The sequence below is a fragment of the Coregonus clupeaformis genome, chromosome 24 (assembly GCF_020615455.1).
Source record: "Coregonus clupeaformis isolate EN_2021a chromosome 24, ASM2061545v1, whole genome shotgun sequence".
NCBI lineage: Eukaryota > Metazoa > Chordata > Actinopteri > Salmoniformes > Salmonidae > Coregonus > Coregonus clupeaformis.
This window is the reverse complement of record NC_059215.1, coordinates 23,256,277-23,269,326: the sequence shown is the minus strand read 5'-3', so window position 1 is coordinate 23,269,326 and position 13,050 is coordinate 23,256,277. Positions and strand designations below refer to the sequence as shown.

Below are 13,050 nucleotides of genomic sequence, written 5' to 3'. Positions count from 1 at the left end.
TATCCTGCCAGGCTGAATTAAATCTACATTTGCCCGGCATTTTATCTATCGATGTGACGTTTGGCGGCGCCTAATCAGTCAGTCTGTACCTGCCTGGCTGAGTGGCAGTGTGGATGGAATGAGCGAGCTCGCCTGGCAACCAGAGCGCAAAACACGTGAGGAAATAAAACTTGGTAGTCTGCCTGGAAATTAATTTGCGCGACCAATACAGTTTTCTAATATTTTTCATATGAACATATTTGATAATTTTCTGTCCTCCTCATTTTAATTCAAGTACTTTCCAAGTACCAACTTGAGAAAATGTCTGATTTTCAAGGCATTCCAGTATTTGAATATCAGAGTGCCAAATTCAAGTACTTTAAGCACCTCAAGCACCTTGTGCGAACCCTGGTAATGCTTTCATATTACCCTTTAGAAGACTAATTGGTCGAAAGAATATTCAGACTGTACAGTTTACAAGCAGCTTTACTTTCTAGTGAGGTATAACAGTGTACAAAAATGTATTTTTGTAATACACTGCTCAAAAAAATTAAGGGAACACTAAAATAACACATCCTAGATCTGAATGAATTAAATAATCTTATTAAATACTTTTTTCTTTACATAGTTGAATGTGCTGACAACAAAATCACACAAAAATTATCAATGGAAATCAAATGTATCAACCCATGGAGGTCTGGATTTGGAGTCACACTCAAAATTAAAGTGGAAAACCACACTACAAGCTGATCCAACTTTGATGTAATGTCCTTAAAACAAGTCAAAATGAGGCTCAGTAGTGTGTGTGGCCTCCACGTGCCTGTATGACCTCCCTACAATGGCTGGGCATGCTCCTGATGAGGTGGCGGATGGTCTCCTGAGGGATCTCCTCCCAGACCTGGACTAAAGCATCCGCCAACTCCTGGACAGTCTGTGGTGCAACATGGCGTTGGTGGATGGAGCGAGACATGATGTCCCAGATGTGCTCAATTGGATTCAGGTCTGGGGAACGGGCAGGCCAGTCCATAGCATCAATGCCTTCCTCTTGCAGGAACTGCTGACACACTCCAGCCACATGAGGTCTAGCATTGTCTTGCATTAGGAGGAATCCAGGGCCAACCGCACAAGCATATGGTCTCACAAGGAGTCTGAGGATCTCATCTCGGTACTTAATGACAGTCAGGCTACCTCTGGCGAGCACATGGAGGGCTGTGCGGCCCCACAAAGAAATGCCACCCCACACCATGACTGACCCACCGCCAAACCGGTCATGCTGGAGGATGTTGCAGGCAGCAGAGCGTTCTCCACGGCGTCTCCAGACTCTGTCACGTCTGTCACGTGCTCAGTGTGAACCTGCTTTCATCTGTGAAAAGCACAGGGTGCCAGTGGCGAATTTGCTAATCTTGGTGTTCTCTGGCAAATGTCAAACGTCCTGCACGGTGTTGGGCTGTAAGCACAACCCCCACCTGTGGACGTCAGGCCCTCATACCACCCTCATGGAGTTTCTGACCGTTTGAGCAGACATGCACATTTGTGTCCTGCTGGAGGTCATTTTGCAGGGCTCTGGCAGTGCTCCTCCTGCTCCTCCTTGCACAAAGGCGGAGGTAGCGGTCCTGCTGCTGGGTTGTTGCCCTCCTACGGCCTCCTCCACGTCTCCTGATGTACTGGCCTGTCTCCTGGTAGCGCCTCAATGCTAGGGACACTACGCTGACAGACACAGCAAACCTTCTTGCCACAACTCGCATTGATGTGCCATCCTGGATGAGCTGCACTACCTGAGCCAATTGTGTGGGTTGTAGACTCCGTTTCATGCTACCACTTGAGTGAAAGCACTGCCAGCATTCAAATTGTGACCAAAACATCAGCCAGGAAGCATAGGAACTGAGAAGTGGTCTGTGGTCACCACCTGCAGAACCAGTGCTTTACTGGGGGTGTCTTGCTAATTGCCTATAATTTCCACCTGTTGTCTATTCCATTTGCACAACAGCATGTGAAATTTATTGTCAATCAGTGTTGCTTCCTAAGTGGACAGTTTGATTTCACAGAAGTGTGATTGACTTGGAGTTACATTGTGTTGTTTAAGTGTTCCCTTTATTATTTTGAGCAGTGTATATATTCTCAGTCACTAATATTTCTGTTTTTAGGGACTTAATGGCAGACTTTCTACTGAAACTGAACTACACACACCCGTCAAGGCCGCTAAGGTGCAGGTAGCTATAATTTGAGACTAGAGAGCCTCTGCACACTGTAGGTCACTGCAAAAAGTACAAATGTCCTACTTCTGTGAGAAACACACAGAGCTCTTTGAAAGGCTGCAGTAGACTGGCATCCTGGATCTTCTTGATGACAAGGACACTTTTGGGAGGCTTGTTCCACGTCAGTCTCTGGCTGGCTGGGTCCTGTATGTGCCTGGGTGGTGAGAAAGAAAGACCACAGGTAATCAATACCTTTTCTAAGGGTAATAATGAACTGTACTTTTTAATCACTCATCGTTTCATCAAAAGGATTGCAGCAGTAAAGAGCTGTTGTTCCGTAATATAGAGCTATGTATGACTCCTTGACTAAATGGGGCTTTCCAAAATTATTCAATTTTGATGGAGCACCATTTGTAAACTTACAGCTAAGAACTGTAGTTTGACACAAGTCATAGTCTTTCTTGACATTTTGAGGTGAATAAACATATAGTTGTAATTCTCTCATGGTTGCTCACTACTGTAGCCTGTAAACTTTGCGGCTGTTGAACATTTCTGGTTTGGGCATGGTGAGCTCTCAGCAGCCATGTTTTGAGCTCTTGTGGTTGTTGGCTCAGTGTTACTTCATACTGTTTGTTTTGACCAGTTGGATAAGAGGCAGAGCTGCTTAACACCTATCCTATTATTGGCTGGGGCTTAGTCTAGTAACACTGGCAGCAGGGTCAAGACAGGGACCAATACATTTACATAAACGCATCACAGTGACCTGACATTCCAACCAAGGTGCAGGAATAATACCCTGATGAAGGCGACACGTTGAAACGCTTTGGTGTCATAATAAGGACGTATTTTTCTTGTCAACTTCCACTGTTGTATTTGTATAACATTTCCAGTAGGGCTGTGACGATACCAGTATATCAATATTTTTTCCATGGCAAAAATGAAAACACGAAGCAGACCAAACTCTTTGGTCCTTTAAAAACCTGCTGTATATAAAAAATTGTGTGCTATAGCTTAGAAAATAAATGAATGTGACTCTAGATGTCAACATAATTATGTTTGTTCCCAACATTACGGCTGTTTTCCCAAATAAATTAACTCTGCTTCGTGTATTGTTTCCTTGCACGATACTAACGAGTATCGCGCTACTAGTATCGTCCGGCCCTAATTTCCAGTGTCATGTAAATTTTCGAGGGGTTTGAAGAATAGTGTTTGTTGACAGAGCATACAGATACTGTATGTGGTAGATACCGTAAGCAGTAAACTTGCACTTTGTCATCATTCATTAAAAGTAAGGCTACTTGTAATTTATCATTACACAATGCATGTGATTGGCTTTAGCAGTCCTTGTTGACTTTATGAGCTGGTTACACATGACCTTAACTTGAAACGCAAATGGTCGATTAAAACAAAAACTAATCTATAGGCCTTCATACAAAGTAGCCTAATTGAGGCAAACCAGAGTTGGGCTGTAGTCTGTAGTTTTTGTACAATATAAAATTGTTATTTTGAGATACTGTTTACGATGAGATACTCTGTCTGTTGAAATTGAGGTTTGTTTTACATAGAAAATGTGTTAAAACAGTAATACAACAGTACAAATACAAGAAATGGACCACACATGATAACACCAGCTTACTACATTACACACTACACTGCTTCCTCTATTGTTGTTTGGCTTCCGGTACCATAAGACTGCCACTGTAAAAGAGACATAGTTCCCATGTGGCTCAGTTGGTAGAGCATGCCACTTGCAACGCCATGGTTGTGGATTAGATTCCCACGGGGACCAGTACGAAAAAGTAAAACAATTTATGCACTCACTACTGTAAGTCGCTCTGGATAAGAGCGTCTGCTAAATGACAAAAATGTAAATAACATCAACTTGGGTTTCCATATCCTTGAAATAGGACTACTGTATGTAAAACACTGACATAAGGTCAACTTGGGTTGCCTGATAAGCAAAATATTGACTTTAAATCAACTTGGGTTGCCAGATCAATAATTCCTTTGGAGAGAAACAACGTTTTCATATTCCCCATCAGCTCCTTTGGGGTACGGTAGTACGCAAATATACCATCTGGCAGCATAACCATCGATATCTTGAGGATGTTGGTCATTATTAATCTCTCATGGACTGTTAATGGAATTGAGTAGTTTACGTGAGATACTTCGTTGCTGAGATTAGTGGTAAGGTACAGTATGTGTACTTGGAGGATCATCTTTCATTATAAATCAAGGTTTCAATATGTTGTTTCTGCCTTTCTAAATGTGTATCTGTTTATTGTCAACAACTGAGTCCTCTGTGTTAGCCAGAGAGGGTTTGTGCAGTGCACCACAGTCATTATTGCTCGTGGGGTGAGGTGGGGGCTTGTGTCAAACCATGACAGACCGAAGACACAACCCAACTCGTGACTTTCTCTGACTGTACCTCTATTCACGAAAGGCACAAATTACAATTCTACACAGGAATAGGCTACAAATGCAACGAAATAACAGTTTCGATACATGAGAAAACATCTTTACAAAACGTAACATTGGGTGGGCTTTAAGAAAGGTACTTTGTAAAAACATGTATTTGTTTGTGTGACATACGTGAGCAGTGAGCACACAATTAGCCTATGTTATAATCCAATATCAGAACAGCCAAGCCCTCACCCACACCCTGCCCCTTCTCCCATTGGAGAAAGTCTGGCTAAACAGGTAGGCAAAACCCTCTTCCATGTTTCATTAAAGACCAAATATGGACAATGTCACAATGTGCCTGTGTTCATCAGTGCTATGGCTCATTTAGTTACAAATAGCATAGTCACTGATAATAACCTCAACCTACAGCTGGCAATGTAGGAATAGTACTTCTCATTTTAAATTCCACTGTTTACAAATGAGAGTAAAACCATGCCCATATGACCATAGATACTCTACAGATGGATACTATCTGTAGATGCCATTGATACTAGTACACAGGTATACCAGTATTTCAGGTCCTTACTGTCACCTAATGACAAACCAAAAGCAAAAGGAGGAAAAAAACACATTCACACATTTCACTATGCTAACACTACAGGACAATGTAGGTTAGTACTTCACTCATCAAACATTACTGGTAAAACCATGTTCCTATTGAGAAAGCCTGTTAGCCGAGAGAGAGAGAATATTCTCACCATTTCCACACTTTGTTGTCGCTGTTCTCCGGAGCTTGCTGTTGTACACACTGGTTGAATTTCATGGCTGTCCGCATGTGATGCTTCTTCAAGCAGAGATGGGTGGAGAGAGCACTGACTGACTGTGCTTGGTTATGCCTAGCTACCTGCTCTTCAGTCTACCGATTCCACTATCTAAAGCAAAACAACTCATTCTACTCTGCACAGTCTCTGTGTGCCTAAAGCATTCTTAAAAAATCCTGTGGTTAACTCAAGTTAAATGTAACCACCTAATGCAGATCTCACCACTGAAGTTGAATTCGGCTGATAGTCTTCCCATAAGCTGCCTTCAATATCTCTCCTTCATCAAACCACCAGAAAAGCCACAGTAGTCACTACTTCTTCCTGGATTGCTTAGTGTAAATATTTGTCCACACAACAACTTCTTAACTCTAAATCTCTACTCTGCATTCTGATGGTGACCCAAACCTCTCACTCATCTTAAGACAGACTTGATAGAATGACATCACCGCCAGCCCCGCCCACAACAACTACATACCCTCCCCTTTAAGGGAAGACGACTCTCTCATTGGCTGGCTGTGTTATGATGTTATAGAACAATTTTCAAGTGGACTTTCCCGGGTTAGTCCTACCTAAAAGTAGTTCATCTGAGAACATTACATACATACAATGGACCATTACAGATGGATTACACTTCCTTGATATGAGGAATAAGTACTATGAATTGTTGTTTGTTTTATATTATTCAATGAGTATTATAAAGTTTTTCCTAGGGCATATACAGTTTTTTAAAAATTTAACTACCCCATACTGCTTTGTCGAAGAAAAAAAACTTCCACTGAATGTATTAACATAGACACATTTTAGAAGAGTTTTACTATGAAACAAATTGTACACAAATCTTTTGTTACATAACAGAAAAGGACCATCCTAAAATGAGTTCTTGTCAAAGACTGCGCTTCATTATCATGCCAGATACACTACACTGAGTGTACAAAACATTAAGGACATCTGTTCTTTCCATGACAGACTGACAAGGTTAATCCAGGTGAAAGCTATGAACCCTTATTGATGTCACTTGTTAAATCCACTTCAATCAGTGTAGATCAGGGGTTCTTAAACTTTTTCAGCCTGAGACCCAAATTAGAAATTCTGTGTTTTCCTGGGACCCAAGCTTATGAAAACATGCAACTATACGTAAATATCAGTACATTTCATTGTCCTTATGCCTAAAACAAATGCAATATAGACAAATAGCAAATAACAATGCAATGAAATATAACAATCTAAATAGCTATTCATGTTTATTTCCCCCCCATTAAAAACACTCTTACAGTGCATTCAGACCCCTTGACTTTTTCAACATGTTGTTATGTTACAGCCTAATTTAAAAAATTGATTAAATTTGGTTTTTTTCATCATCAATCTACACACAATACCCAATAATGACAAAGCAAAAACAGGTTTTTAGAAATGTTTGCAAATGTACACTACCGTTCAAAAGTTTGGGGTCACTTAGAAATGTCCTTGTTCCATGCGAGAAATTGCCAAGAAACTGAAGATCTCGTACAACGCTGTGTACTACTCCCTTCACAGAACAGCGCAAACTGGCTCTAACCAGAATAGAAAGAGGAGTAGGAGGCCCCGGTGCACAACTGAGCAAGAGGACAAATACATTAGTGTCTAGTTTGAGAAACAGATGCCTCACAGGTCCTCAACTGGCAGCTTCATTAAATAGTACCCGCAAAACACCAGTCTCAACGTCAACAGTGAAGTGGCGACTCCGGGATGCTGACCTAGACAGGGTTGCAAAGAAAAAGTCCAATGTCTGTGTTCTTTTGCCCATCTTAATATTTTATTTTTATTGGCCAGTCTAAGATATGGCTTTTTCTTTGCAACTCTGCCTAGGTCAGCATCCCGGAGTCGCCTCTTCACTGTTGACGTTGAGACTGGTGTTTTGTGGGTACTATTTAATGAAGCTGATAGTTGAGGACCTGTGAGGCAAAGAAAACGTAACAAAATGTGGAAAAAGGGAAGGGGTCTGAATACTTTCCGAATGCACTGTACAAATCTGTCTAGGTTGGAACTGTTGCTGTTAAAATACAATAAATAGTTTGTATTCTGAATTGGAATACACTGATTGATCACATCACACAGATGTACACCAGAAAACACACACACAGTCCTAATGAGAGGTGTGTGGCTGGTTGAAGCTTTCAACAAGCATTTCTATTCTGGGCTCAGTTTTTGACAGTGAAACCCTGAGGTCATGCTCAGCATGGAGTCTGTTTCTGTACTTGTTCTTTAACTACGGGAGAGTTGAGCACCCTGACTCGCATAGGTATGTGGTGCCAAACTGGATCAGAATATCTACTGCTTCCTCAGCCTGGCAGGAGACTGCTTCCTGCTGTAGATGAGCAACCCAGAACTATGTGAGTGGGTTTGCCTCAAAAAGCATCTTGCTTTAATCACTTTATTCCAGTTCAGAATAAAAATGATTACTTGTATTTTAACAGCAACAGCTCCAACCTAGACTTGTTTTCAACAATCATTTCTACAGTAAGATGTACAGTAGGCCTGATCATTTTTCATCTTCAAATGTACTGTAATTTAGGGTTGCACTATCAGTAGCTAGCTAGCTGGCTTTGGCTAATGTTAGCTATCTAACTATTAGCTGTGTACAAGGGAATTGTTTGAAAGAGAAACTCACATCTACTAATATGAGATATAGTACTCCCTTATTTCTGCTTATCAACACCTGTTATAAAATGACAAAATGCCTTGCTAGTTGACTTACTTTTCCACTGTCGAAGCACTGTTTCCTGAAGCATTATGGCCTGTTCTGAAAGAACTCCCTGGGTTTACCGTTATGCTGTGGATGTTTGGTCATAATGTGTTGTTTTAATTTGTTCATTTTGAGAGACTTATTACTAAGCACTTCCCCGCACAAAACACATTGTGGGCGCTACTCATTATTTCTCAAAGTTTGTATGAAACCAAGAGAGAGAAACTCATCGCTGTATTTGTGTTTCATGACGATTGACCTGTCAGAACTTGTTGCTAGCTTGACTCCATTTGATGACAGCGGTGAGTGATGGCGAGTGAGAATGACAAGTCATTGGCTGACAGCGCATAATCTGCTGTTGAACGAGAGTGATCTTCAAGAAAACTGCAGAAAAAATATCTGGTAAACCGCGAAGTACACGGGCATCTCACTCACACTCGCGCAGCTGCCAAACTGACACCGCTGCTACGTATAGAGCTCAATGAACAGAAAGCGCAGTTGCACTTGGCCAAATCAAATCCAGTAATTAATGAAATAATTATACATTTACTCTAACACGTCGCGACCCACCATTAACAGGTCCGACCCATACTTTCAGAAAGGCTGGTGTAGATGAAGGGGAGGTGACAGGATAAAGAAGGATTGTTAAGCCTTGAGACATGGATTGTGTATGTGTGCCATTCAGAGGGTGAATGAGCAAAAAAAAATATTTAAGTGCCTTTGAACGGGTTTTGGTAGTAGGTGCCAGGCGCACCGGTTTGTGTCAAGAACTGCAATGCTGTGTCAAGAACAGCCAACTTGACATAACTGTGGGAAGCATTGGAGTCAACATGGGCCAGCATCAGTGTTGCCAACTCCTCAGTAAGGAAAGTAGCTATTGGCTGTCCTAAAAGTCGCTAAATGACGTCATCACCTAATTTGCATAATTGGCCATGTGCATGTAATTGTGATGGACGCTGTAGGAGAGAGGAATAAGGTTGTGGAAGAGACAAAAAGTGAGTAAAAAACACCCTAAATATGTTTAGAAGTACAAATGAACTTTCTTCTGTCGATTCTTTTTTTTTTTTATGATTCATTTGCAGTCTGGACGCGGAGGGGTGAACATCTCCTGCTCTGACTGCAGCTGGGAGGGACTGCTGCGTGAGGATTGGGTCGCCTGTGAGTGCTTTGGGACGGGGGTGGGGCCCACGGCAGGACCCGCTGCTCGTTGAGAAGAGTAAGAACGATATGCGCTTTTACGTCAGTCTCCAAAAGTCTCCAATAACACCAGAAAAAGTAGCTAGATTTGTCGCTAGTCGCTTTTTTGAAAATGTGTCGCTAGAGGGGTCTGAATACTTGCTAAATATAGCGACAAAGTCGCTAAGTTGGCAACACTGCCCAGCATCCTTGTGGAACGCTTTCGACACCATGCCCGACAAATTGAAGGGGGTTGGGGGGGATTCTCTCTATAGTCCATCACTCTCCACAGTCCCTAGAGTGAACAACACACACAAACAGGCCTTCCCTATTAGGCTAGGGTAGTTTCATGAACACACCCACCCACAGACAAGGAAATGGCTTACCAGTGTATTGTGTTTCCAGGTTGCTAGCTGGCAAAGGTTGTAAAGGCATTACAGCCTATAGCATTGTGTCATGAACTGACTAATTAATTGGTTCTTCACCAATGACTGGAAATGAGTTGGACTGAAGGGGGAATTTCTTTTTTAGAGGTGAATCACACGACACAACACAAGTGTGTGTGTGTGTGTGAGAGAAGGGGGAGGGGTTGTCTGTGTGTGTGATTGTCAGGCCACACTTCACCCAGTCCAATTTCAAGGCTAAAACGTGTCACTGCCTGTAGATCAAGCAACTTTCTCGACATTCTCTTGCCCACATCAGTCAAATCAACACAGCAGACATCACCACATGATGTAATGGGAAACAAATATCCACTAGTGCAGGGTTCTTTCTGCATAGGAAATGCTTGGGCGGGCCGAAAATTAATATCCGGGATGGGAAAACACATTCAGTGTAAACTTAAACGACTAAAACCAGATAGAAAATGAAGTAGAATAGATAAATGGACCTATATATTTTTTAATAATATAATGTTTGAGTATTTTTGTCATGGCATGGGGGCCCCCATTGAATTTGTTATTATATTTGAGTCACTCATAGCATAAGAACACAGCATAAGCTACGGCAAAATGTGTAGAATTGCAGGAAATTTGCTTGAAAACAGCAACATTTTCTCTCAGCCCCATGGCAAATTGTGTAGATTTGCTTTAAAACTGAAAAACTGTCTTTGGTCGGCGACCGTGCTATTGGCCACACCCACCACCTAAGCCCGTTTTTGATCCAGAAAAAACCCTGCACTAGTGAAAGGGATATTTTCATACCGGGATAAAAAGTAAACATCTAAAATAAAAATGGCCCTTGTGAAATGCAACATTTCACACTGACAATAACAATTACAGTGGGGGAAAAAAGTATTTAGTCAGCCACCAATTGTGCAAGTTCTCCCACTTAAAAAGATGAGAGAGGCCTGTAATTTTCATCATAGGTACACGTCAACTATGACAGACAAATTGAGAAAAAGAAATCCAGAAAATCACATTGTAGGATTTTTAATGAATTTATTTGCAAATTATGGTGGAAAATAAGTATTTGGTCAATAACAAAACTTTCTCAATACTTTGTTATATACCCTTTGTTGGCAATTGACACAGGTCAAACGTTTTCTGTAAGTCTTCACAAGGTTTTCACACACTGTTGCTGGTATTTTGGCCCATTCCTCCATGCAGATCTCCTCTAGAGCAGTGATGTTTTGGGGCTGTCGCTGGGCAACACGGACTTTCAACTCCCTCCAAAGATTTTCTATGGGGTTGAGATCTGGAGACTGGCTAGGCCACTCCAGGACCTTGAAATGCTTCTTACGAAGCCACTCCTTCATTGCCCGGGCGGTGTGTTTGGGATCATTGTCATGCTGAAAGACCCAGCCATGTTTCATCTTCAAAGCCCTTGCTGATGGAAGGAGGTTTTCACTCAAAATCTCACGATACATGGCCCCATTCATTCTTTCCTTTACACAGATCAGTCGTCCTGGTCCCTTTGCAGAAAAACAGCCCCAAAGCATGATGTTTCCACCCCCATGCTTCACAGTAGGTATGGTGTTCTTTGGATGCAACTCAGCATTCTTTGTCCTCCAAACACGACGAGTTGAGTTTTTACCAAAAAGTTCTATTTTGGTTTCATCTGACCATATGACATACTCCCAATCCTCTTCTGGATCATCCAAATGCACTCTAGCAAACTTCAGACGGGCCTGGACATGTACTGGCTTAAGCAGGGGGACACGTCTGGCACTGCAGGATTTGAGTCCCTGGCGGCGTAGTGTGTTACTGATGGTAGGCTTTGTTACTTTGGTCCCAGCTCTCTGCAGGTCATTCACTAGGTCCCCCCGTGTGGTTCTGGGATTTTTGCTCACCGTTCTTGTGATCATTTTGACCCCACGGGGTGAGATCTTGCGTGGAGCCCCAGATCGAGGGAGATTATCAGTGGTCTTGTATGTCTTCCATTTCCTAATAATTGCTCCCACAGTTGATTTCTTCAAACCAAGCTGCTTACCTATTGCAGATTCAGTCTTCCCAGCCTGGTGCAGGTCTACAATTTTGTTTCTGGTGTCCTTTGACAGCTCTTTGGTCTTGGCCATAGTGGAGTTTGGAGTGTGATTGTTTGAGGTTGTGGACAGGTGTCTTTTATACTGATAACAAGTTCAAACAGGTGCCATTAATACAGGTAACGAGTGGAGGACAGAGGAGCCTCTTAAAGAAGAAGTTACAGGTCTGTGAGAGCCAGAAATCTTGCTTGTTTGTAGGTGACCAAATACTTATTTTCCACCATAATTTGCAAATAAATTCATTAAAAATCCTACAATGTGATTTTCTGGATTTTTTTTTCTCAATTTGTCTGTCATAGTTGACGTGTACCTATGATGAAAATTACAGGCCTCTCTCATCTTTTTAAGTGGGAGAACTTGCACAATTGGTGGCTGACTAAATACTTTTTTTCCCCACTGTAAGATGCCACTCAAGATGGCCAGACTTATACAACATATCTATAACACTTATTGAGAGTCATTGGTAGCCCTTTGTTGCCCTCACTGATAATAAATTAACCCTAAGATGGAAGACATGCTAACAAGAATGTCGTCGTGCGCTGTAGATGGGCACCCGAGTGGCGCAGCGGTCTAAGGCACTGCATCTCAGTGCTTGAGGCGTCACTACAGACCCCCTGGTTCGATTCCAGGCTTTATCACAACCGGCTGTGTTTGGGAGTCCCATAGGGCGGCGCCGTCCCATTGGCCCAGCGTTGTCCAGGTTTGGCCGGTGTAGGCCGTCATTGTAAATAAGAATTTGTTCTTAACTGACTTGCCTAGTTAAATAAAGGTAAAATAAAAAATAAAAAAGATCACCTGCTGGGTGTCGATGAAAGGTTTCGATTCAAAAGAATAGAAAATGACGGCCGATGTTCTGTGGTAAGAGGTGATAGGATGACCACCCGTGCACGGCTGACGTTCAAGTTTATCTGTCTTCCCTCTAAAGCAGACCATCTACCCACACCCATACTCAGTTATATATTTAGCAGGGAGTACCGGTAGGCAGGCTGTATCATAGCCTATAAAACTATCTTTGCTACTTATGGCCAGCCCAGAGGCTTTGCACCTGAGGATGCTAATCCATCTATTATTGTTGCTTAAAGCAGACAGTATAAATCACCAAGTTACATGACGGCCCGAGTCAAGTGCCAAGGAAGGCTCTGGCCAATCTCTAAGAAAAGGGACAGTCAAACTGCTTTGGTAAGAGTCTTTCATAACTGTACGCCGACTGTCCCACAATGTGTGACCTGCAGTGTTGGGGAGTAGTGAACTACATGTAGTTCAACTAGTAAT

The 13,050-nt window shown here is 42.2% G+C and overlaps 1 protein-coding gene across 5 annotated transcripts in view; it reads right to left on the bottom strand.

The window, feature by feature from the left end:
* The window catches only part of LOC121538439 (NAD kinase), a 53,587-nt gene that overhangs the window by 11,389 nt on the left and 29,148 nt on the right, over positions 1-13,050 (bottom strand). For 4 of the 5 annotated variants that reach the window (XM_041846444.2, XM_041846443.2, XM_041846446.2 and 1 more), the window contains exon 4: positions 2,259-2,388. In XM_041846444.2, coding sequence (XP_041702378.1) covers positions 2,259-2,388 — 130 coding nt within the window. Of the gene's footprint in view, positions 1-2,258; positions 2,389-5,335; positions 6,397-13,050 lie in introns of those variants that run through there. The other variant, XM_041846447.2, reaches the window with a different exon arrangement.